General features: G+C 41.0%; 1 protein-coding gene across 4 annotated transcripts; it reads left to right on the top strand.

Annotated features, from left to right (window-relative positions):
- Positions 1–220: 220 nt before the first annotated feature.
- On the top strand, positions 221–23,823 carry POGLUT1 (protein O-glucosyltransferase 1). Of its 4 annotated transcripts, XR_010943718.1 has the most exons (12): positions 448–612; positions 1,378–1,468; positions 2,589–2,732; positions 7,963–8,098; positions 10,327–10,448; positions 14,910–14,969; positions 16,401–16,500; positions 18,209–18,267; positions 19,325–19,492; positions 20,230–20,286; positions 20,730–20,955; positions 23,484–23,620. XR_010943718.1 is itself a non-coding variant. In XM_067738810.1 (11 exons), exons 3-11 carry the CDS (start codon positions 2,638–2,640, stop codon positions 23,785–23,787), a joined length of 1,101 nt encoding a protein of 366 aa, XP_067594911.1. In that variant the 5' UTR covers positions 221–535; positions 1,378–1,468; positions 2,589–2,637; the 3' UTR covers positions 23,788–23,823. The 4 variants fall into 4 exon arrangements, 3 of the variants coding, with proteins under 3 accessions (XP_067594911.1, XP_067594909.1, XP_067594910.1); XM_067738810.1 differs by lacking the exon at positions 20,730–20,955 and having other exon boundaries at positions 221–535; positions 23,484–23,823; XM_067738808.1 differs by lacking the exon at positions 20,730–20,955 and having other exon boundaries at positions 440–612; positions 23,484–23,823.
- Positions 23,824–26,284: the final 2,461 nt, after the last annotated feature.

Raw genomic sequence — 26,284 nt, 5'->3', positions numbered from 1 at the left:
GAACTTCTAGCCTAGCTTGTGCTGGTAACTGTGAATCTGTGGGCGAAAAACATATCCTCTCTGGCCTTCAGTTTTCTGGCTGCAGAGAATAAGATGTTTTCAAGATGTTATAGGAATGTAAGAGACAAATATTACACATATTTTTCCCTGGGGGTGCCATTTATTCATTCTCTCCTGGGATCCGATTTCACCTGAGAGCGCGCGCGAGACAGAGGGAGAGAGAGAGCTATATATGTGGATATGTGGATAGCTCGGCTCTAAACAAACGAGCAGGTCAGCTACAGCCACCCCGCACCGCACTGTGGTTAGCTGCGCCGTGGGTGCCCAGCTTCCCCGCGCCGCCTTCCCAGGGACACTTTGCGGCTGGCCGGGCTCGGGACCAGGATCCGGAGGCAGAGCTGAGCGCAGCAGTCTCACGGCGGGGCGGCCCTCCGCCCACGTGGTGCGGCTCCACGGCCATCTTTGTGCGGGGCTGCGCTTCCGCCCGCTCGCGCTGCAGCCTGGACCTGGCAGTGGGAGGGCTGGCGATGGAGCGGTGGGTGCGCTCCCAGCTTCGGTTGTGGCTGCTGTTGCTACTCCTGCCCCCGGTGCCGGGCTGCCAGAAGGAGTCAGGTGGGCTCCGGACAGGGCCGAGCCCACCGCTGGGGCTCGGAGTCTGGCCCGGTCCCGAGGCGCTCTCCCGCGCCCCTCGCTCCCCGTTGCGGCCGGCGCCACGCTCGTGCTGTGGCCGCTGCGGGGCAGAGCTGGGCAGGGGGCACGGGGGCACCTCGGAGCGGAGAGTGCGTTTAGGTGTCTGGTAGTGCTTCTCCTGCCCAGAACCCTGGAGAGTAACCCATCCTCCGGAATTGAGTGATAGAGGGGAGGGGACGGCCATGCCCCTGTTTACCCACAGCGGGTATGGCCCACGCTCGGCTACCCCGCACCTCCCTAACACACTGGGGGATAATTCGTGTGTGTGTGTGTGTGTGTGTGTGTGTGTGTGTGTGTGTGTGTAGTGTTCTTAGTCCATTGCCAGAAGAGATGAAGGGAAGGTTAATAATGCCTGGGGCTTTTAATCGATCCTCTTTGTGGAGCTCAGTTTGATTAGTAAAAGTTGAGAATCCGTGTCACCAGTTTATCCATAACCTTCTGAGTGTCAGGCAGTAAGCGTGGAATTTTTCCCATTTCTTGGATACCTGGCAGCCCGAGTAAAGGGGCAGACTTGACCTGAGTGCAGGAGAACTGTAGAATGAATCCTTCCTGGAGGTTCATTTCCACCAGTGGGATGAGAAGAGGGTGTCTAAAAGTTTTGACCTTCTGTTGGTTCTGCCTGCTTGCTGCTAGTCAATAAGAGTGCTCAGGAGTATTTTGTTAACTTTGTTACTTCACTCTTTGAAGGTTCAAAATGGAAAGTATTTATTGACCAAATTAACAGGGCTTTGGAGATTTATGAACCATGTTCAAGTCAAAACTGCAGCTGCTACCATGGGTGAGTTCTTTTCTTTGACGTGTCTTTAAGAATTTAGATCTTGTCAGGAGGAAATTCCCTAAAATCCCCAAGAGACCTTGGTTGCAGTGGTCAGAGAGCCAAGCATGTTTTGAGAGCAGACAGGGTCCTTGTGGTGGTTTTCTTATATTTCTGGGGGATAAAAATACCCTGGGAGAGGAGAGGCCCAGGTGCCTGTTAACTCGTTGTGGGAATTAGTACATGTACTTGTCTGCTTTCTCCCCTGGACTGAAAGCTTCTTGAGGTCAAGACCTATGTCTTATATTCACTGTCATATTCCCGGTGCTGGCTCTCAGTAAGTACTCAATAAATACTGTTGAAGGAATGAACATATATTTAAATGAATCGAATCATAAGTTTCTTGTTGGTTATCTTTAATGTATGCAAATTAGGGCTGGAGTGTGTTATGGTAGAAAGATTACTTTGAAATCAGCCTTGGGTTCTAGTCCCAGATCCAAGTCCCAGATCCGAGACACTTCACTTCTCTAGATTTCAGATTCCTCATCAGCTAAATAACAGGGTCCTTTAACTCCACATTATGTTATTCTGTGATTCCTCAAAAAATTCACCTGATGTGTGTGATACTTACTGAAAACTTGCTATGTATTGAACTTTAAAAGGGGTTCAAAATAGTGTAATTTCTGGTTACTCCTGTCAGTCATACATACTGCTAGAGTATGCAGGGTGGTAGGGGCCAAACAGACTAGAACATGGGACTCAAACAGTGTCAGGCTGTAAGGCATAAACCATACCTTCTGTGAGATTCAAAGAAGGGGAGGTCAGTGGGACTGCAGTGACTGGGAGGACGTGGGTGTGGCATGAGCAGTGAAGGAGAAATATGCATCAGGCCAAGGAGGGGCAATCCAGATGGAGGGAGGTAGAAGAGATATTGACTTGCTTTTTCTTTTTTGTGGTTTTGTTGTTGTTGATATTTTAGATCGCCTAAGGTGCTTCCAGGAAAGAGGTTGCTCATTCCTGCCCTCTATTCTTTCCCATAGCTTACATGTTCCCTAATACTAAGCCTAGACCCACAGATACGAAGTAGGTGGAATGGTATTATTCTCTTGGCCTGCCTTCCCTGATGATTCCCATTCTTTCCCAGTGTCATAGAAGAGGATCTGACCCCTTTCCGAGGAGGTATCTCCAGGAAGATGATGGCGGAGGTAGTGAGACGGAAGCTAGGGACCCACTATCAGATCATTAAGAACAGATTATACCGAGAAAATGACTGCATGTTCCCCTCAAGGTAAGAGCTATGAGGTACATATATCTTCTGATCTTATTGCATAAGGGCTTACTTGATACTACTCTTATAGAGAGTCCAATGAAAGGGACTTACAGGTAAACCCTTCCTCACATTTCAGTAGGACTACAAAATAGTGACAAACTCTTCTGCTTGCCTGGGAATTTTTCTTGCCAACCTCTCTTCTCCTCTCTCCTATATCAAAGCCTGTCTCCTCTCTCTTTGTAAGGCTGAGGCACATCACTGATTGTACTGGCTGTGACTCTGCCCTTTCTCCTTCCCCAGATATAGTAGCTGCAGGACACAGGCTGATGAGACCTAGCATGAGTGAGCTGGGCTGAAGGAGGAGGAGAAGCGTTGACTGACTGTCAGGGGCCAACTACTATTCTAGATACCAAGTATTCAAAGGAAGGTGGTGGAAAAGCAAGAGAAATAACTGGTGCTGCAGATTACGCAGGCTCCACTGGCCAGGACTTCAGGTGTGAGAGCTGAAGTTACATATCAGTGGGCTGAGAGCTGGCGGGGAGCAGGGAGGGTCACAGACTAAGCCTGGAAGTTGGCGTTAGGCAGCATTATGTACAACAAGTGATAAACCTTCCTCTTAGGAGTCTTTTTTTTTTTTTTCCGGCCCTGCCACTCGGCTGACCAGGGATCAAACCCGGGGCCTCGGCAGTGAGAGCACAGAGTCCTAACCACTGGACCACCAGGGAATTCCCAGGAGTCTTTAAAAAAAACAAAACAAAACCTCTACTCTTTATAAAATTACAAAGTACAAAACCCAGAAGGCAGGATATTCCCTTACTAAGATCTTTTTTCTAAATGATGTTATGTCATTACAAGTAAAATAAATAAGCAGTATTGTAAAAAACATGCATCCATTTGGTCATAAGGATTTATATTATTTGTTCATAATAACAACTTTATTATGAATTAGTATACTTTCACTGTAATGTAAAATATGTAAAAACAAGGACAATAACAACAAAATAAAGATCATTTAATATCCCACACTCTGAGGTAATCATAATTTTGGTTATCAAGTGTCAGGGGCAAATAAGGTGGTAGTGGGGAAAATCACTGAGGTATTTTAAATAGACATTTGTTTCATTACTTGGAACAATAATAGAGACTTTAACTACAAATTATGAGCATAGAGGAATTTGTAATTTCTACAAATGAGAAAAAAAATGTGAATATAGACATTGTTGGACTTTGAAAGTCCATTGTTGGACTTTAATAGTTAGCTGAACAGTCTCCAGATCAAATTAAGTAGCACTCTCAAAGTTTCTGAAAGGCACATGGCTCTTATTCCAGACCCCAGAGCTTTTTGGTCAGAATCATGAGCTCTTAGAAATATTAAGAGAGCACAGGACCTTTCACTGACAATGAAAGGTCCTAATGTGTTGAAAGTTCCCTATTCCAACGATTAATACATATACAACTAAGGAAAATAGAGTTAAACAAAAGAGAAATAAAACGAAATATTCAGAACCAGTGTCCTTAATGAAATGGACACAGTTGTGTAATGTCTCAGACTCTCATCTGGCCAAAAGAAGTATCTTTCTAGGTCTAGATACTTTTACTTCACCCAGGTTGAGAAACATCTATGACATTTAAAGTATTCAGTTCTGAACAAAAGAAAATGTAAACTCAGCCTTTCAAGGATGAGCTGAAAGATTTTGCTGAGGAACTGGAGCACCGTCTAATTAACACCGGAGGGAGTTCCCTGGTGGCCTAGTGGTTAGGATTCTGGGCTTTCACTGCCAGGGCCTGGGTTCAATTCCTGGTCGGGGAACTGAGATCCCGCCAGCCATGTGGCGTGGCAAAAAACCCCCAAAAAAACCAGAAATAAACAAAAAAAAATACGGGAGTCACATCATTTCAAAGGTAGAGAATAATAGTATTATTTAAATAATAGCTTTAGTGAAGTATGGTTGACATAAACTGCACATATTTAAAGTGTACAATTTGATAAGTATATATATAACCAAAATAACATATCTGTCACTACCAAAAGTTGCCTTGTGCCTCTTTGCAGTCCCTCTCTCCCCCTTTCCCCGCCATGCCTTCCTTCCACCCCCGTCCTCAAGCATCCACTGATCTGCTTTCTCTCATTATAGCTTATTTCCTAGAGTTTTATATAAATAGAATTGTACCGTATGTGAGAGAGTGCTATTTTAAAAGCTGAATGGGAAAGAAAATAAATGTTTCAGCTGTTACATGTAAATGTACTGCAGTAATACATTTTTTAAAAAACTTTTTAACGAGTAATTTTTTTCAGTATCAAAGGAGTGTTACATGGATAAACAACAAGGTCCTACCGTATAGCACAGGAAACTATATTCAATATCCTGTGATGAACCATAATGGAAATGAATATAAAAGAAGAGTTTATATATGTGTGTAACTGAGTCACTTTGCTGCTGCACAGTAGAGATTGGCACAGCATTGTAAATCAACTATACTTCAGTAAAAAAATTAATATTGGGTCTTTGGATATATGAATAGGGTGTATCTTTCCATTTACTTACATCTTTAATTACTCTCTCCATTGTTTGGTAGATTTTAGTATGTAGGTCTTGAATGTCTCTTGTCAAAATAATCACAGGGTATTACATATTTTTGATGTTATTGTAAATAGTACTTTATTAATTTCATTTTCTATGTGGCCATTGTTAGTATATAAAATATGCTACATTTCTAAATTCATTTACTAGCTGTAATAGGTTTTGGCTAGATTACTTAAAATTTTCTACATAGATGATCATGGATCTACAAATAAAGTCAGTTTAAAATTTTCTCTTCCTATTATATATCTTTAATATTCTTCTTGCTTTATTGCATCTGCTCGTATTTCCAGTAAAGTGTTCAAAAGAAAAGAGAAAAAAGGAGTGTTACATGCACATGGTAAAATATTTGGATAACTCAAAAGTATGTACAATGAAAAGGAAGTTTCTCTACCACCGTACACCCCCCTCCACCAGACCACTAGTCCCTGAGTCCTTCTCTCAAGAGACAACTACAATTACCAGTTTCTTTTACAGCCTGCCAGAAATAATCTCTGCATATACAATTATCTAGATTCATCAACAAACTAGAACATGCTATATCTTCTGTCCTGCAACTTACTTTTCCTTTCCTTGTAACGGTAGATTTTGAAATTTTTCCATAGGAGTACATGGAGAACTCTTTCATAGCTGCATAAAAACCCATTGTATGGATTTCTTTATTGAGTCCTCTATCAATGGACACTTAAAATTTTCCCCACCACTCCCCTTTAATTTTTTTTTTTTTTCTTTTGGCTGTGTTGGGTCTTCATTGATGTGCATGGACTTCTTCTAGTTGGAGTGAGCGGGGGCTACTTTTCATTGCGGTGCATGGGCTTCTCACTGCGGTGGCTTCTCTTGTTGCGGAACACAGGCTCTAGGTGCGCAGGCTTCAGTAGTTGCAGCACACAGGCTCAGTGGTTGCGACACGCGGGCCCTAGAGCACGTGAGCTTCAGTAGTTGTGGTGCTTGGGCTCGGTAGTTGAGGTGCGCAGGCTCAGTAGTTGTGGCTCATGGGCTCTAGAGCGCAGGCTCAGTAGTCATGGTGCATGGGCTTAGTTACTCCACGGGCATGTGGAATCTTCCCGGACCAGGGCTTGAACCGGTGTCCCCTGCATTGGCAGGTGGATTCTTAACTGCTGCACCACCAGGGAGGTCCTCCCCTTTCACTTTTGACTAATGTAAACAATGATGCAGTAAACATCCTTGAAATTAGACCTTTGAACACTCATGTGAATACTTCTGCAGGCTAAGCTCCTAAGAGTAAAATTAATTGGCCAATTAATGTGTTTTTAAAATCTTGATAAATAGAACCAAATATCCTCCAAAGAGGTTGTGCCTGTTTACACTTTCACCAGCCTTGTATCATGTGCTCAGAATAGACCTCACACTCTCACTATGTATTATCAGACTCTTTGATCTTTGACAATCTGATTGATGAAAACTGGCATCTAGCTTCACTAGATTTTTTCTTTTGTCATGGTGATACTTAATTTTTTTATTGAAATATACTTGACATATAACATTGTGTAAATTTAAGATGTACAACATGTTAATCTGATACATTTATTTTCATATGATTGCTATTGTGATAATTAGCACCTCTATCACGTTACATAATTATTCTCTTTTATAGTAGTGGGAATGATTAAGTTCTAGTCTCTTAGCAAGTTTGGTAATTATAATACCATTTTGTTGTCTATACTCAGTACACTGTGTATTAGATCTCTAGGGCTTATTTACTGCTTATTGTAAGTTTGTACCCTTAAACAACATCTGTCCTTTCCCCCTATTCCCCAGCCTCTGTTAAGCACTTTCTCTGTTTTTATAAGTTTGGCTTTGGGGGCATTTCCTTATAGTAGTACAGTTGACCATCTTTTCTTATGTTTATGAACTATTGATATTTTTTGTAGTTATCACCCTGTGTATAAATCAATATTTTAAATCAGTCATTTTCATGCTGCCAGAAAATTTTGGTTAGGCCTTGGAATGTTGCCCCCCAGTATAGTGCTGGTCAGGACCTCAAAGGATGGGGAAGAAAAGTTAGCTGTCAGTGTATACTCACTTTTTTTCCAGAAATCCTCTGAGAATTCCCAGGAAGTCTATTCTGAAAGCAATATTACAGTCTTTGTGATTATATACATGGCACTCTTTCTGGCTTGCAAAACTGATTTTAATAGTGTTCTGTATTCAGGTTGAAGGTAATGAAAGGTTTCCTATCCTTCCTCATAAACTATGAGACTTAGTTATGGTGGAAATAAAAATAATGTCTTTGTGAGATGCAAAGCCCAAGGGACACAATTAGAAAATCAGCTTTTCCAGTTCTTATCAAAATTTGTATCTTGCTTACTAATTAAACTGTTCCGTGTAGGAGAAATAAAGAAATGCTGGGAATGAAAAGAGGAGAGGAAATGGTGGGAGTAGCAATAACACTCTCTTCAAACTTAGGATGATCTAGTCGGAAAATTTTATTAAGTATTGTAAGCTGGAGCAGCTTAGCCAGAAAAGGTAACTGGCACCATATGGAAGAGTGGAGTAGTCCTTTCAGGAGCATTGCTCTCAGGACACTTTGCAGGAGGCTGATTATCTGAACACTGGCTTGTCTTACTTTGAAAGTGTAAGCGGGACCCTGCCTTGTCCGAGAGCAGGCACTGCTCTGGTGAAGTTGTGGTATTTCTGGTTGACAGGTGTAGTGGTGTTGAACACTTTATTTTGGAAGTTATTGGGCGCCTCCCTGACATGGAGATGGTGATCAATGTACGAGATTATCCTCAGGTTCCTAAATGGATGGAGCCTGCCATTCCAGTCTTCTCCTTCAGTAAGGTAAGTATAGGAAGAGCCATATGAGGGGATGGAGGGTGGTCCTCTAGCATATAAGCAAGAGATGACTGTGGCAGAGTCTGATGGGTGATGGTGAGGATGAGGCCTGAGGTCCAAAAGTGGGTCTGTGTCCCTGTTAGCTTCACAGTCATTGAACGATAAGACTGAGCAGATGGGGTTGAGGACCCATAAGTGATGTGAGTAAGGTTGCTTGTGTCTATAGGGCTAGGGATGGAGGGTAGGGAATGAGAGAGGCCTGAGGAACCTCTAGGACATTGGAGGTGGGATTCAGAGATCCTACAGAGCATGGGAGAGAGTGGCCCAAGAAAACTCATGGGCTTGAAGTTAGGGAAAGCCTGCATTCAAAGAAAAGATTTGCTGAGCTTCTACATTGTATGTATCAACCATAGTATTAGGTATCGTCTGTCCGGCCACTGTATCCCAGGGTCCCAGCCTGGCTAACAGTGAGACTGAAGGTGCTAGATAACTTCACACACTTTGCACCCCAGCAATGCAGTGAGGGGATATGCCGGCGATACCCGAGAGGGATATGTGAGGGGGTGATCTTTGGATCTAATTATGGAGAGATAGGAGTACTAGGACACACTTGTGGGCTTGGGGAACTTGGGACAGTGAATATCTTAGTACTCAGGTTCTTGTAAATGGTGTAGTAGCAGGAATGGGCCTTCATTCCCTAGAGACTAAATATGAAAGCATTTGGGGGCAGGGATGGGGGGAGGCTAGAAGAGAGTGGATGGGAGATTCTATAGGAGAAGAGTGGGTTTAAGAAAACCCTCTGAGCTTTGAGAAAATAACTCCATTTCTGATTTGGTGTCTCCAAAGCAGAGGAACTTTTTATCCCCACTTTTTCTTTATCACAGTTTACTTTCTCTCTAGACTTGTTTATTTCCTGTGTTGCAAGTGGGCTGAGGCCACATTTGTGTTGCATTTCCCATGGTTTAGCCTCATTTCTCAAAAGTGCTTGGTCCCGTTATTTCTCATGAAGCCCTCTCAGAAGAACAGATAGAGGCTCCCATGTAAGTCAGTAAGGACTTTGTGTTTATTACTTATCTGTTTTTTCTGTGGATAATAAGTATGACCATCAGTATACTAACTTTCCTTTCATCTTTAATCCCCTCCCTTTTTTTTTCTGAGCCAGTGACTCTTAGTTTGCGAGGGAGGGATTTTAGTCTGTCAGCTTTATGATAAATATGCAGTTTCTTTTGAGCAGCTGTTACGCCTGAGGTGCTTGATAAATCACGTACCATTTTTTAAATATTTGAAAGAAGACAAACAGCATATTGCATATGTAATTCCAATGGAAGAAACAGTAGAATTAGAGGCTTATCAGTGACCAGAATTTTAAGGGAAGTTACCATGTAAAGGGAACAAATGGCTTCAAACTTTTTTCAAAAGATGTGGGATAACACCCTTCCCCCCGCATTCTGCCCATCACTACTTTTGACCCTGATCAAAAAAGAAAAATAACCAAAAAATAACTCACAATTTATCGACCAACCAATGGGAGCTCAGCAGTGCCACAGTAATAGGTAATACTAACACTTACTGAGTGTTTACTTTGTGTCAGACACTGTTCTAAGTTTTTTACATGTACTAACTCATTTAATATTCAAAACAAGCCTATTAGATAGATAATATTATTGATATTATTATTTATCCAGTTATAAACGTAAGGAGACTGAAGCATAGAAAGATTAAGTAACTTGCCTAGAGTTGGAAAGAGGTGGAGTCAGATGATCTTTCTCAAGAGCCCACACTCTCAACTATTGCACTATGTTTCCTAATTCTTGCTCCGAAAAGACCTATCTAGGAAATAACTAAGAACTGGTAAGATAGTATACACTCCGAGTGTAATATCAGTTAAAAGATGAGACAGCTATGTGATCATTCAGAATTGGGTATATTATTTCCCTAAACTAAAAACTCCAACAGTGTATGTCCTCTAGAAAAACAGAACTTTGGGGAACTGGAAAAGTTGACCTTTAGTGTGATTTCGTATTCTGGGGTTCAGTCAGCCCACGAATTTTAACCCATGGTCATTTTTGCCTTTTAGCATCTAGAGTCTAGACTTTGAAGACTAGGGAAAATATATCTTTGACAATATAACACTGGGGCAAGGCCTTTTCCAGATCCCGTGGCATGAATGCAGTTTGCTGCTGCTTCTTCTGCTCTGAGACTGACTTAGAATAACCTCTCTGTTTCTGTTGAAGACATCAGAGTACCATGATATCATGTATCCTGCTTGGACATTTTGGGAAGGAGGACCCGCTGTTTGGCCAATATATCCTACCGGTCTTGGACGGTGGGACCTCTTCAGAGAAGACCTGGTAAGGTAGGTCCTTTAGAGAGGTTTTATTTATCCCTCTGTGGGTCGTCTTGAAGTAAACAGTAAAGTATAAACAATTAATTTTGTTTAAAAGGACTAACTTTTTTTTTTAAGGACTAACTTTTAAGCTAAAAATGAAAGACAAAAAACTATAGCATAAGCAATTTTGTATGTGTATAAAAATATTTACATATCCATAGAAAAAGAGCAAAAGAACCTACCCTAAAGTGTCAGCAATGCTTCTGTGGGAGGGATTCTAGAAGCCTCTTCTTCTTGAAAGTTTTCTGTACTGTTAAGTTTCTCTAAATAAGAGTGAGTTACTTTCATAAGTAGGAAAAAATGAATGACCATACTGTGGGGAAGGATAGAAAATTACTTGGAAGCACATAAATGTACTTTGTAATTAAGAGCTAAGTCCTTCAGGCAGGGATGGTGTGGGTATAAATGTCCCATAGATATCTCAAGTACAAGCCAAATACTCTCTAATTCACGATTGAAACCTGCCTTGGCCTGTTGACTGTACCCCGCCATTATTTCAGAATTTAGATTGTCCAGGTCATCAAGCTGTAGGTACTTCTTACCTAGCTACATTTTACATGAATCATTCCAACAACATTGGTACCTAATGAGCAAACTTCTAAAAACACACCTTTCTAGGTATTCTCTCAGATGTAGGGAAAGCAGTAGTTTAATTCAACTTCATTTCCACAGATATCTATCACCTGTACTAAGTGTGGCTGGAGATTTAAATGAGATGAAGAGAAAGTCCCTTCTCTGGAGAAGCATATAAGGCCGCAGTCCTCAGTGGCAGCTAGAGCCACTGGGTGAAGAAACAAGTTTATTATTCAGTAGGTATAATTAGGAAGTTATTTTTTAAGATAACTTGGTCTCATACTTCATAGAACTGGACCTGGAAATTGTTCTTGTCCAACTGTTTATTTCAGGGATGAGGTAATTCAGGCTCAGAGAGGTTAAGTGACTTGGTCAAGGAACCAATTTAGGCCTGAAGTCTAGGTTTCCAAGTGCATTATTCTCTCCACTTGACTACTTAATATTTCCTATGTTCTCCAGACATTGAGACCATCATTTCTTACTTAGCATTTCATTTTGAACATAATTTTGAGAGAGGGAAAAATAAAAATGTCTTAAACCTTTTTTTCTCCAAGTTATTCCTGACTTTAGTTTTCTAATCCTTTTTTTATTTTTTCAGGTTCTTGCAAATACCCTTTTCACACTCTTCTTTTTGTAGCTCTTTTCCCACCTGCTGTACATCTATTTTGTTTTTAAAATCATTTTAAAAACAATTTTTTTCTGAATATGAAACCTTTACATGCTCATAAAAATTTATAAATGTATCCAACTTAGGCAACTTTTTCCCCGCTTATTGGTGTCTTAGAAATCTTTCCATGTCAGTACATATGAAATGACCTCATTATTTTAAACAGTTGCATGGTATTCCATCGGATAATAATTTAATTTATTGTGTCCTTTGATGGACATGTAGGCTGCATGTGTAATATATGCATAATTTCTTGTTTTCTGGACTATTTGAGAATATGTTGCATACCTTATGACCCTGTACCCCTTAATACTTCCGTGCATATTTCCTAAGAGCAAGAGTGTTCTCTTTTATAACCACATTGCAATTGTCAATTAGAGGAAACAATATTAATTTAATACTTAGTGGTCCCAATAATGTCCCATAAGGCACATTCCCCCTCCAGTACAGGAGCCAATCCAGCATCATGTGTTGTATTTAGTCCTCATGTCTCTTTAATCTTTAATCTGCAGTAGCTCTTCAGTCTGTCTTTCTCTTTCGTGACTCTGACATTTTGAAGAATACAGGCCACTGAACATTTTTGATACAATGACACTGAACATTTTTAATAGAATGCTCTTCAGATTGGTTTTGTCTATTTCCTCATGATTAGATTCAGTTTATGCACTGCTGGCTCAGATACTTACATAAATGATTTTGTGTGTATCCACCTCTCCTTAGAGATGTTAATTTTGATCACCTGGTCAAGGTGTTATATCAGGTTCCTCTACTGTGTAGTTACCGCCCTTGTAAACTAATAAGCAATTTTTAGGGAGATAGCATATGTTTTAAAATCTAATCTTAAGTGAATTTGTTTTTCTTTTGATACCTTCCCCTTTTATTCTTCAGTTGAATCTATTCATGATTATAGAATTGCAATTTTATTTTTCAGAGCCCTCCGTTCAGAATCTCTAGCCCCATGATTTCATTTCTCACCTTTAAACTTTAGTAATCTACTTGCTTATCTACACTGATGTCTGCCTGGCATTTTCCTATTTTTATAAACTTTTGGGAGTTTGTCCCCATTGACTTACTTTTTACTCTGTGGAAGAATTCAGTGTCCCTGTGCATTTAAAGAATTCACTCTATGGTCAGCGGAGGGGTGGGGTTATAAAAGAGGGCTGGGGCAGCACCAAGCTGTGGTGGCCGCTGTTAGTGCTTGCCGGGAGACATGGGTCATTTGAGGGGTGGGTAGGCGGGTAGGAAGAATGAGGGAGAGAGAAAACAGAGATGATACTTGATTCAAGTCTGTGTCTGCGGCTTTCCCCAGGGACCAAGGAAGTTTATGCTCAAAATTTCAGTATAAATTGATGCATTTTTTGTTGGGTAGTTTGGCAGTATATGTGAAAATGTAAAATGTTTATATCCTTTGACCCAGCAATTTTACTTCAAGAATTTATCCTAAGAAGATAAGTAGACAAGCATGCAAAGATGTGTGTACAAGGATATTCACTTCAGTGTTGTTTCTTAAAGAAAAATGTTTAAAACTACCTGAAAGCCCACCAGTAAGGAATTAAGTGAATTACGACATGGTTATAAAATGGAATACTGTGCATGAATGGAAAGTAAAGGTAGCATAGAACTTAAAAACAGGGACTCTGGGTTCAAACTCTGGATCTTATTAGCTGTGTGACTCTAGACAAATTGCTTAACCTCTCAAGGGCCTCAAATATAAAGTAGGGTTAATGAAACCTACCTTGTAAGGTCATGAGAATGAGTTTATATTTATATAGCACTTAGAACACTGCCTGGAACATGGTAAGTGCTATATAGGTGTTGGCTCTTATTATTATCTATAATATGTCCTAATAAGAATGTTAGCTAGCAACATGCATGGTATGATCTCTGTTATATAGAGCAAGGTTTTTCAATCTTGGTACTCTTGATGTTTGGGGCTAGATCATTCTTTGTTGTAGGGGGCTGTCCTATGCGTTGTAGGTTGTTTAGCAGTATCCCTGGCCTTTGCTCACTAACGCCAGTAGCAATCCCCTAGTAGTGACAATCAAAAAATATCTTTATATACGGCCAAATGTCCCCTTGGGTAGAGGGGCAAAATCACCCCCAACTGAGAACCACTGATGTGGAGAGACGATTGGAAGGAAATTCTTCACTGAAACGTTAAATTGTTAAAAGTAGTTATCTGTAGGTGGGGAGATTCCAGATGAATTTTTTTTACTATTAGAATTTTATATAATGAGTATATTACTATTTTTTCATTAAAAATAAAAAAACAAAAAAACCCATTGCTATAGTGTTTATATTTTGGTGGGAGGGAATATGAGACAGAGAAATAGTTGGACTGGAGAATCGGGTAAAGATGATCCAGCAAGAAAGAACTAGAAGATAAGCCAGGAAAATAGGAGCAGTGGTCTCACCTGAGAGAAAATGGGACACTATCTGAATCTGAAAAGTATCTCTACCTGAAAAGTTTATGTTCTAAATCTCTCCATTACAGCAAGTAGCTCACAAATCCCTCATTAACTCCAGTTCAGTCCAACCCCCTCCTTTTTCAGAGGAAGACTCTACACAAACTTCTGTGAAGGGTTCCTACAAAGTAAGTTAAGAATGATGCATCTGTGGACTAGCAGTTTCAGCAAGGAAGGCTGGCTGTGGTAATGGGTACTGAGACCTGAGTTTCAGGGACTTCGTCTTTATGGAGCACTAAGTACAGTTTTGGGGATACCAGGTGCTTTGGAAAATCGGACTAAATCTGATGATAGCTCCTATGCATCTAAAACATGAAGTCAGGAAGTGATTTGTTTCCTTGCCCTTAATTCAGTTTCTGATACTTTCTGCAGTTGTCTTTGCCTGTTAATTTTATCAATAGACTCTAATTAAAGTGGGGAAGAAATCCTCATTGTACTGAATTAAATAGCCCTAAACATGTCACTTAGTTTTGGGAACATTTCTTTCAATGTTGTTAACTTATTTACCAAACTGTAGATTTGCAGATATTGCTTGCCAGCATCTCCATAGGAATGAAGTCATAACAAAAGGGAACATAATGTTATTTAGAGCTTTTTCTTTGGAGTAGCCTGGATCAGACTGATTTCACAATGTGAAGATCTCAACTAATCTTCAGAAATGGTTCAAAGTCATCCTTATATAGTTAAGGAAGAAACATAGAAACTAATGAAATCTATTTTTAGGTCAGCAGCACAGTGGCCATGGAAAAAGAAAAATTCCACAGCATATTTCCGAGGATCAAGGTGATTATACTTTCTGACATTTTACAAAAGTATTTTTCCAGTTAATGTGCAAAATATAAGTAATTTTGAGGGTGTGAGGAACCCTAGTTTAAAGAGAAAGCTAAGATAACTAAGAAATAAACATAGAATCACAGAATTTTAGACTAGAGAAGAACTCAAATTATTTGCCCAAATCACTCTAAGTTGAACTGAAATTCCAAGAAGTAAAGTTCATCTGTCCAGTCATTCAACAGATATTTACAAAGTGCCACGAGTGTGATGGGCTTTGACTATATATAATGCTGAACAGAACAATGAGTTGTCCTCTTGCCTGAGAGATTACAGTTTCCTAGGAGTAGCTTATGATCGTGCCCACAGTCCCTCTGCCACTTAATGGCTGAGTGGGAACCATCACCAGCTCTTCTGACTGCCTTTTTCATCAGACCATGTGGCTGCCAAATAGTGGTGGAAGCGCAGACTGAGACTGGTGAAAATGGAGAGGGAAGCAGGGAAGGAAGGGAGGAAGAGGGAAAGAGAAAAGGTTGGGGAAGGACACTGTCCATGTTGTTCAGCTCCATATCCCTGGTGCTAAGAACAGTACCCACCACATAGATGCAGAATGAGTACCTGTTAGACAGATGAATACAAAAGAGAATGTTTAGGGAGAGAGTTTTGCAGTTTTCTCAGAGCATCCTTGTCCGAGGTCACAGCCTCTCTTCACTCGCAGTGGACTTCAGCCCAACAGCAACTGCTTACGCTTCCTTATCAACCTCTCTGGTTCTCAGATCTTCAGATCAGATTCTTAACTTGGGATCCATGTGTGGACTTCAGGAGTTTTAGGGATTCCTTGAAATTATATGGGGATATGTGCATTTTTCTAGAGAGGGGGTCCACAGTTCTCATCAGATTCTCAGGGGGTCCATGACCCCTCAAATGTCAAGACCATCTGCTACTAGGACCATAACTAGGACTTTTTCTACATGCAGTTTTCAGGTGTTTGAGCCTTTCAGTTTTCTTTTTAATTTAAATATTATACTGGATTTTACAAAGCACACCCCACAAAGGTCACGTAGCTGTTTTGGTGAGTGGTGATTACCTAGTCACACAGCTATGAGTACCAGTGATTAGAGGTTACATGAATCTTCGAAAAGGGAAATAATTCCCTGGGATATGGCTATAGTGCCCAGAACAACATAATCCTAAAGACTAGAATGCAAGCAAAGAAGGGCCAAATACTCCCCTTCCCTGAAGGGTAAAGTGGAGAACAGCCCAGGACCTCCTAGTTGCTGTAGGATCTAGTATCCCCCTCCTCCTCTATTAAAGTAACCAATGAATTGTCCATCAGTGTGTACAGTCTTTTTCATTGGGTCCGATTACTGCTTCCCTTTCAGAGATTGAGAACAGTATTATGGTGTAGGACACATAGTTTTATGTCATGTGTTTCTTTTATAGGACAAGTCCAGAACGAGATCCTCTCATTCTTCTATCTCGGAAAAGTCCAAAACTTGTTGATGCAGAATACACCAAAAACCAGGCCTGGAAATCTATGAAAGTAATCACCAATCATCTGACTAGAACTACAGCAGTGAACATTCTCACTCAAAGAACGTTGCCACCTGGGTAGAATTTGAGATTAGGTTTCCTGTCAGTGTTGGGATGAATATAGAGAAAGTTCCATGGACTAAAATTAGCATATATGTAAATTATCCTTTTTCAAACTCACATTGCTTTTCTGGCCCATATTATGACTTGTATTTTATACAATTTTGAAGGTTTAAACAGAGGTCACAAACTTTTTATGTAAAGGACCAGATGGTAAATGTTTTAGGCTTTGCAGATTCTAGAGTCTGGGTTGTAGTTACTCAGCTCTGCCATTGCAGTGTGAAATCAGCCGTAGACAATATGTAAACGAATGAGCATGGCTGTGTTCCAATGAAACTTTATTTATGGCACTGAAATTTGAATTTCATGTAATTTTCCTGTGTCATCAAATATTCTCTTTTGGATTTTTTTCCAGCCATTTGCAAGGTAAAAATAATCTTAGTTTATGTGTTGTGTACAAAAATAAGCAGTGGGCTGGATCTGGCCTGTGGTCTGTATGTTTGCCAACCCCTGGTTTAAACCAGTGGTTCTCAACCCCGACTATACAATCCAACTAGAGAACTTAAAAATGAATAGAATGAATCAGAATCTTTGGAAATGACATATAAGCATCTTCATTTGTTTAAAACTCCCTTTCGCCTTTCATTCTAAGGTGAAAGCAATGACTGGCTTCTTTGGTTTGAAGTCCATCTCTATCCTCTTAACTCTTTCTTGCCTTATTCAAAGAACCTTAAGCCCTAAATGTCCTCGTCTGAAATTTCCATATACCATATGAGGATGATATGAGAAAAATGTTTAAACTTCTTGTCATAAAAACTAAGTAAAAACTAAGAAATACTAAGTAAAGCTGCATGTATTTATTATGTGACTGCTTAATTCAAACAGGAGCAAATGCAGTCTAAGAAACTTTGTTAAAAAATAAAAATATGAAAAATGTATCCATTCAGCCCAGCATCTACTATGGGAGGCTGCAAAAGCAAACAAGACTTGTTCCCCTCATCGAGTTTACCCTCTGCTAACGTGGCTGGAATACAGATGGGGGTCTCAAACTCCGATACCCCCAGGGGCTGCACTAGTGAGCAGAAGAGAGTGCTGAAGGTCCGGTCATGGCTGCCCAGGGGAATAGGAGCTCTCTTTGCCAAATCTTCCTTTTTTTTCCCCAAGAAAAGTTGGAAATCTGGGTTTTTGTAAGAAACACCCTACCACCTATAAATGTTGGCAGTGGTTAGAATATTTATTTTTAAATACTTTGTGAGCTCAACAAAATTTGTGTGTGGGCTACACCTCTAAGCCCACCAGCCACCATTTGTAACCTCCTGTGCAGTATGATTTACACAGAGTGAAATGTGCTGCAGGCCATGACCTCTGAGTTCAGGGGATTCACATGGTTCCAAGGGAGCTTAAACTCTAAAATCAGACAGAACCAGGTTGAAACCCAAGCTCTTCTACTTAGGGCCATGCGACCCTGAGCAAGTCTCCCAACTTCTCAAAGCCTTGGCTGCTTCATCTATAAAGTGGGATAATCATGCCTCCTGAGTCTGTTTATTATAAGACTTAAATGAGGTCATGTTGATGAAATGTTTAGCAATGCTTACTGCACAGTGGTCTTCAATAAATGCTCCTACTCCTAGTATTAATAACTTCCTTTTCACTGAAAGGATACCTTGGGAAAGCCAGCTGCTAAGGATGTCCATCTTGTGGATCACTGCAAATACAAGTAAGACTTCCAGAACTCCTGACTCTCCTAGTTTCCCTATTGCTTTTGGAATAGCTTCACTTTGGGTGAGAGTTTTAATACTAGGGTCTAGCCGGGGTTTGTGAAAGTCACATTAATTCACTTAGCTGTTATTTTCTCGGAGTCTGCTGTGCACCAGGCTCTGAACTAGGTTCTGTGGGAACTATGGAGACATGAAATGTGGTCCCTGCTTCCAAAGAGCTTGCGTGCTTGGAATCAAAGGGATGGGATTCCTTCTCTCCACACCCCGCCCAGCCAAGAGCTGAAGTTAGATCAAGTACTTATTAGGTTATTAAAAACAATTTACGGTCCAACCTGAATAAAGCATATGTAACTATTATATTTAAATGCCAGGACTAAGGATTATATGCACATGTAAAACCAGGTCAGGAGGAGGGCAGTGGGGGGATTCAGAGAGATGAATGCTGATTATACTGCACAGTGGGAACTATAGGGTAGAAGCAGCTCTGGTTGGAGACAGGGGTACATGCATGGGAAATGCTGAAAAGAAAATGTTCTTTTCTAAGTTAGCTTTTTTCCAGGGGGCATTTCTTTGAAGATTGATTAGGTATGCCTTGTTGTCTTCTCCAGATTTCATAAGAGGGAATAGGGAACAGGGCATGCCTTTGACCAGGTAGGGTACCCTATGGGAAAACCAAGGCTTTGGGAGGCCATGATGAGTTCAAGACTTTAGGCCTAGAAAAACTTGTAGCAAAGGGTGAGGTGTTGCTTCCATCTGAGCCTTGTATCCGCTGTACCCAGCACCCAGCTGCTGGCCCTATCAGTCTCTCCCTGGAGAAAGTATCCCTTTTATCCCCTCACCCTGATATTCCCAGGAACAACCTCTAACTCCTGGAACAACAAGGAGTTTATAGAAACTTCACAGGGACATGCTGATGTGTCCTTGAAGACTGAAAATGGAAAAAGAAAGGAGAGGGGGTAATAAAAGGAAAGAAGGGTAAGAGGGAGTAAGAAAAAAATGTCATATTCGTGGAAGTAGGCATATAGTTTCAAGTATATTTTGCTCTTTCTTTTCCAGGTATCTGTTTAATTTTCGGGGTGTAGCTGCAAGTTTCCGGTTAAAACACCTCTTTCTGTGTGGTTCACTTGTTTTCCATGTCGGTGACGAGTGGCTGGAATTCTTCTATCCACAGCTGAAGCCATGGGTTCACTATATCCCAGTCAAAACAGATCTCTCCAATGTTCAGTAAGCAGCTCTCCACCAAGCAGAGTTTCCGATGACTCCTGCAATCTGCCTCTAAGTCCCCAGCCATTTAAGACATTTACTCCTGATGACTTTTTCCATTGAAAGCTTTTTATTTTTCATATTTGGTTCTCAAAGATAGTATTGCATTATTATCCAACTAGGCTGAGTGGGATTTAATTTTTAAAAGTTCTCTAATGCTGATTTAAAATGTAACATTCAGACAGTATGCAGTGAAAAAGTTCTAATCTCTCAAAGACTAGAGATATGGGTATTCAGTTGTGTTACATTGTCAAAAGGACTTTCAGATACAGCATGAAAATTGACCTCAGTGAAACGGAGGCAAGTTTCCTCTCATGGAGGGAGGGGCTAGGATGAGGAATGGAGAAGGGCCAGAAATGTAAGCTCAGCGCCCTCTTCTGGGGGCCAGAGCAAGAAACAGGAGGGAAATTTTTTTCTTTACTATTGATTTTTGATGTGTATCATTGAACATTTCTCTATTTTTCCAAATATGTTCCGGAACTACAACATTGTCTTCTGCCTGTGTGTGAGATATTTGTTGCTGCTTTTGTTGTTATTATTTTGTTCCTGTGAGGACCTGTTATCTTCGCTTTAAAAAAGAAATAATTCACCATCCACATATCTAGAGATTAACTATGGACCTCACTCTGTGATCTCTCTGACTTAGTACTAATGAGCTTGGTCTGTATTTCAGAGCCTAATAATTCTTTCCATTTTAGGGAGCTGTTGCAGTTTGTAAAAGCAAATGATAATGTAGCTCAAGAAATTGCTGAAAGGTAAGTTCTGTTCATTTTTCTTTTTCCACTTTATCATCCCCATTTTGCCTGAGCTAATGTCATAAGAATGCTGTTACCATGGTGATACCTGAATTTCAGCCTCATTATACAGAGATGATCAGAATCAAAGCTGTCTTGGGGGAAAACACACATTCACATATGTCCCAAGCCCATACTTTGTAGAGTTAGACTGAAATCTTTGAAGTCATTCAAGTACTGTTTCTGAGGATTGGCTGTTTACATATTTGTTTTTAAGGAAAAAAAAATCATGTCTATTTCCAAATGCATGTGTGTGGATATGATGGCTATAGAGTTGGTTCTGAAGATCAGAGTTAATTTATATAAAGTACTCTGAACAGTGCTTGGCACAGGTAAAAACGCTCAAGTGTAAGCTACTAGTATTATTCAATGGTGTGTTTTATTCTTGTTAATCTTGTCTCTAGGGGAAGCCAGTTTATTCTGAACCACTTGCAGATGGATGACATCACCTGTTACTGGGAGAACCTGTTGACTGAATACTCTAAATTCCTGTCCTATAATGTAACAAGAAGGAAAGGCTATGATCAGATTATTCCCAAAATTTTGAAAACTGAACTCTAGTAGTCATCATTGAGCCATAGTCCTCTCTATGGCAGCAGATCTCAGACATCCTGTGGTGAGAAGCTCACTGTGAGTGTGACACCTATACCTTGGATACTGTTACCAAGCCAAATATCTGGTTTTCCTTATCATGCTGCACCAAGAGCAACTTTCGAGAAAGATCCAAAATATGTTTAATATAAATATGAAGCAGCTCAACACTTTGGCTGAATAAGGACCAGAAATCATGAGATGTGGGTTTTGAACCCGATTCTGCCTTTCATTTTCTTAGGACCAATCACAGCTTGTGCCTCAGATCATCCACATGTGTATGTCCCTCACTTTGGAACTGACTGTGCCCATGGGATGATGCCCTTTGTCTCATTGTTTGGAGTAGAAAGTCAATCCTTTGGAACTAGTACAACTCATCACCACAGTTCTGCAGTTATTCTACTCTTGATTTCTGTCGTTATATTTTAATGTAGAAAGCCCTTTAGGGTTTGTGAAAAATACTTGGGGATTATTTCCTAAAAGGTCTAAGGAAGCAGTAGTGTGCCATGCCATGATGTAGGAGATCTCTTTTGTCAAAGCCTAAACTCTTTGGTACTCAGGAGATTTCTATAAAGCCACGTAGAAGGGGGCCAATTGCATGAGCAATTTTTGCAATTGGATTTCAAGTTCCCTTTTTGTACCTTCACACCCTTCTTTATGTTCTCTTTCAAAAAGAAGAGATAAAAACCTCTTAATAAATTTAGGAGATGGTCCTTACTTTTTAGAGGAACTGTGCATAAAACAGCATCTCTTCCTTATTCTTCACACGCCCTTACTATTTTTCCTCCTTGAGTTGGCGGTAGTCCATGCTTGCAGGGATCTCAAGGAGTCTTCATGTGTGAAATGGTGTTAAGTTGGGAGTTTAGAACATTCAACTTTAGCACTTACTTATATAGGAGATGTTTGTTTTAGCGCACATCCATGTTGGAGTGCTTCCTTTTCCCTTTTGAAAAAGACATTTGGATAGTAGTTTAATCTCAGGCTGTTCTCCCTAACATAGTTGAAAATGAAGAAAAAATTTTAGATTAAAACCCATATAGTCTGTCCCTGGTGGCACAGTGGTTAAGAATCCGCCTGCCAATGCAGGGGACACGGGTTCAAGCCCTGGTCCAGGAAGATCCCACATGCTGCGGAGTAACTAAGCCCGTGCGCCACAACTGCTGAGCCCACGCTCTAGGGCCTGTGAGCCACAACTACTGAGCCTGTGTGCCACAGCTACTGAAGCCCACGCACCTAGAGCCTGTGCTCCACAACAAGAGAAGCCACCACAATGAGAAGCCCACGCACCACAACAAAGAGTAGCCTCCACTCGCCACAATAGAGGAAGCCCGTGCGCAGCAATGAAGACCCAGTGCAACCAAAAATAAATCAATAAAATAAATTTATAAAACAAAAACAAACAAAAAAAACGCATATAGTCTCATGACACAGAACCAGCCTTGTCCCTTAGGCCCAAACTTTCCACAGAGAAATCAACTGTTTACCTTTGCCTTTTTTTTTTTTTTTTTTTGCGGTATGCGGGCTTCTCACTGTTGTGGCCTCTCCCGTTGCAGAGTACAGGCTCTGGACGCGCAGGCTCAGCGGCCATGGCTCACAGGCCCAGCCGCTCCGCAGCATGTGGGATCTTCCCGGACTGGGGCACGAACCCGTGTCCCCTGTATCGGCAGGCGGACTCTCAACCACTGCGCCACCAGGGAAGCCCTGCCTTTGCCTTTTAAGAACTGTTTGGTATGAACTGATTTCAAAATTAGTAAATGTGAGATTCAGTTATATAAAATCAGGGACTTTATTCCACTTGTGAAACATGTGTTGGGCCTTTTAAACTCCCTTTCACAAAATTGTAAGCCTACGGACCTTCTTAGAGGACCTGCTGGTAAGATCATTGCATAGAATAAGGCAGGTGTTTAAAAGTGGATTTTTTTGAGTATTAAAAACTCATGGGAGGGGCTTCCCTGGTGGCGCAGTGGTTGAGAATCCGCCTGCTGATGCAGGGGACACGGGTTCGTGCCCCAATCCAGGAAGATCCCAAGTGCCGCGGAGCGGCTGGGCCCGTGAGCCACGGCCAATGAGCCTGCGCATCCAGAGCCTGTACTCCGCAACGGGAGAGGCCACAGCAGTGAGAGGCCCGCGTACCGCAAAAAAAAAAAAAAACTCATGGGGACTGTGTTTTTAGGTGCTGTAAGTCTGGCGTTAAGCAGTCCAGATTTCTGAGTTGTACTGTGGTTTCGCCTAATCAATAGGAGGCCCTGGTAGATATTATCATTCCATTTTAATTTTCTTCTCACTAAACTAGGAGCAAAATTTTCTGTCCTTTGGATTAGGAGCTGAAGGTTCATTTCCCTGGGAGTGTTTCATACTTTGCTTCAAGATCCAGCTCAAGCATCATCTTTCAGAATCCTTGTTTTCATTCCTCTAGGCAGTTAGAGGCTATCATAATACTTTGCTCATGCCTGTATTATATGATATCACATTGCACTGTAGTTATTTGACTGTTTCTCCTACTGTTCTGTGAGCTTCTTCATGGGTGGGAATCATGTTTTACTTACCCTGATTTCTCCATTATCCAGCACAATGCCTCACACAGAAGGATGCACAGAAGAATGTTGGAAGGATGGATGGATGGATGGATGGATGGATGGATGGATGGGGACAGCAGGCTTAACTAAATCCTATTTACAGACTGCCCAGACGTTGACTTCAAGGGGGACTGGACAAGACTGTAAGAATTGGATCAATGCAAATTCTCACCTGCCTTTTGAAGAGTTAATAAGAACATCTTTGTATTTAAGTACAGCAAATGTTATTCAGATTTTACAGTTATTTGTTTACCTCTGTGTAGATGGTATGAGGATGGTGTGTAATGACATGTAAAATGTATGGTTTTGAAAATAATTTTTATCTCCATAACTTTTGAAGTTGTTGTTGTTGTTTGTTGTTAATACTATCTGGGTCTCAAACTTACCATTTCTTCCTCAGAGAGCTAGAAGCCACACTTTTCTTCAAGGAAAGAAAATAATTCAATTTATTTGAGTGAAGTGGGATACTTGGATAACACAAGTAATGATTTTCCTTTATTTGGGGAGTATCATCTGTGTGATGTTGTCAATGTGCCACCTTATTCTGCTGTTACATCAGGTTTTCCTAACGGAAAAGAAAAGAAACCACCTCTAGCTGGTTTAAGCAAAAGAACATTTTAGAAGGATATGAGGGCGTCTCCGAGTAGTTGGAAGGGTAGAAAGCAGAGCAGTTTCAGGAATATCAACAAGGGTTTGGATAGTTTCTGGAGTGCTGCTGTGTGCAGTTCCAGAGACAGCCAGGCTCTGTCTCTCAGCCCAAAATTCCCAAGAGAAGAACATTTAATGGGCTCCTTTGGGTCAGTTCTGAAGAGGATAGTTCCCTACCCTTTACCCCTGCACTGACTATGAACAAGAGCAACACAGATACATTAAAAAACCATCTTCTCATGCATCTAAAGATGCCTTCACTTAACGTAATCCTGCTGCATCTCGAGGTAAGATGTTGTGGGTGAAGCAAAGGGGTACAATTATAAATCACTCATTTAATATTTATCAGATACTTCTTGAGCATTTACTGTGCACAGCAGTGGGAGATAAGAAAATGTTTACAACAGGCTCCCTAGCATGAAGGAGCTCTCTAGGTGAGATGATAAAGTAAAAATAATATGAGAGGCTTCATAGGCAGAAGGTAATTAAGGTGATATGAGGCCTTAATCATAAGGCCAATTATTCATAAAGACAATGTGGATCTGAAGTTTAGAGGGAGAAGAAATTTCTATCTGGTGCAGATGGAAACTTCCTGGAGGTAAAAACTGAGTTACACTTTGAGGGATGGTTAAATGAAGTGGTCCTTGGAATTCTCAGAATTCATTCTCTTTACGTGTGGTAACAGTTTATGTCATATATAATATAATAAAATGTAATATATGTAGCAAGGGCAGTACCTGGTGAACCTAGCAGGTAAAGGGAACCTTCTGCCGCCTGGGAGAAAATTCATGATGGGGGGAGAAGCTACTGGGTTCTATTAGCAGAAATCAGCAAAAGGTCTGAGGGTAGAATAGTGGTGGTTCCAGGCACACTGTGCTGACCACACTGAAATTTTCCCTTGATGCCTCTACTGTGGTGGCAAATGCACATCCTGGGGAGGAGTCAGCTAAATGTGAAAGAGTGGTGTGAGTGAGCCACGTGACACCTTTTGGCTTAGTGTTGCTCTGAGACCCTTCAAAAAGGCAGACCACAGAGCAGGGAGAGTACTTTCATAGTGGTAGAGGAAGGTAAGCCCCAGGGGCTTGGAGCAGCGGGAGAGTGGGAGGGTGACAGAGTAGTTGTCTGAGGAGCTGAGATGGAATAGCAGCAAAAGTGTGAGTGGGGCCTAGGGTCCGTGGACTTCTTGAGCGACCAGATGGCAAAGGGAACCTTACAAATGAAGCTTAGTTACCCAAATGAGAAACCAGCTATGGAGTTAGCAAAATTTGCCTGTTTACATAACCTCATCTGTATCTGTAAGGTAGTGGGGGGACATCTGAGTTGTATATAAATGATTTCAGTAATAACTGCCCAACACTCCCACCCTCCAATTCAAAGTTCTCATCGCAGAATGATTCTGGGGTCATCTTAAGCATTTAGATTTTCCACATGTACACTAGACAGACTGGACAGCCATTTCCTTGGGCTTTCAGGCCTTGGGACTTTATCCCGGTGCCCACCTCCACCTGTATGGGATAGGCAGCAACCTGTGGCCAGAGCCAAGAGTCAGAGGATCTGAATTCTTTATTGGACAACCTATGTGCCAGCCATGATAGGTACTGGGGATAGAGAGATGAATATAAACGGTCTCTGACCTCAAAGTTAGTCTACTGAGACACATAGCAAATAGGAAATCGTGATGCAACGTAGTAAACGTTATGTTGGGAACTGAATCTAATCCTGGCTCCCAGACACCAGAGATCTTCCTGGCGCCGTGACTGACTCAGCTAGTCACTCTTATCAGTTAACTTCCTGGGCCTTATCTATAGAATTCCAGCTATCAAATTCCTGAACTCTATTTACTGTATCCTACTGAAGAGTGTAACGATTTGTAATTACACCTAGAAAGGAATCAAGGATGGGTAGGGATTGGCAAAGAGAACATGTGACTGTATTTGGTTGCTAGCAAAGATTAAGTGAAATTACACAAACCAGTTTGAGAATATTTTAAATGCGTGCATTTTAATAAAAACTATACTTTGAAGCACATATTAGTGGAGACTGTAGTGACGGGAAATTATTGCTGGACTATCAAGCAAACGCCTGGTAGAAATTCCAGAAATTGTCCTGCCTTTCGAGAAACAGTAGGCATACGAACTAAGGGG

This window comes from Pseudorca crassidens, chromosome 5 (genome assembly GCF_039906515.1).
Source record: "Pseudorca crassidens isolate mPseCra1 chromosome 5, mPseCra1.hap1, whole genome shotgun sequence".
Classification (NCBI taxonomy): Eukaryota; Metazoa; Chordata; class Mammalia; order Artiodactyla; family Delphinidae; genus Pseudorca; species Pseudorca crassidens.
This window is presented reverse-complemented; position numbering and strand designations above follow the sequence as displayed.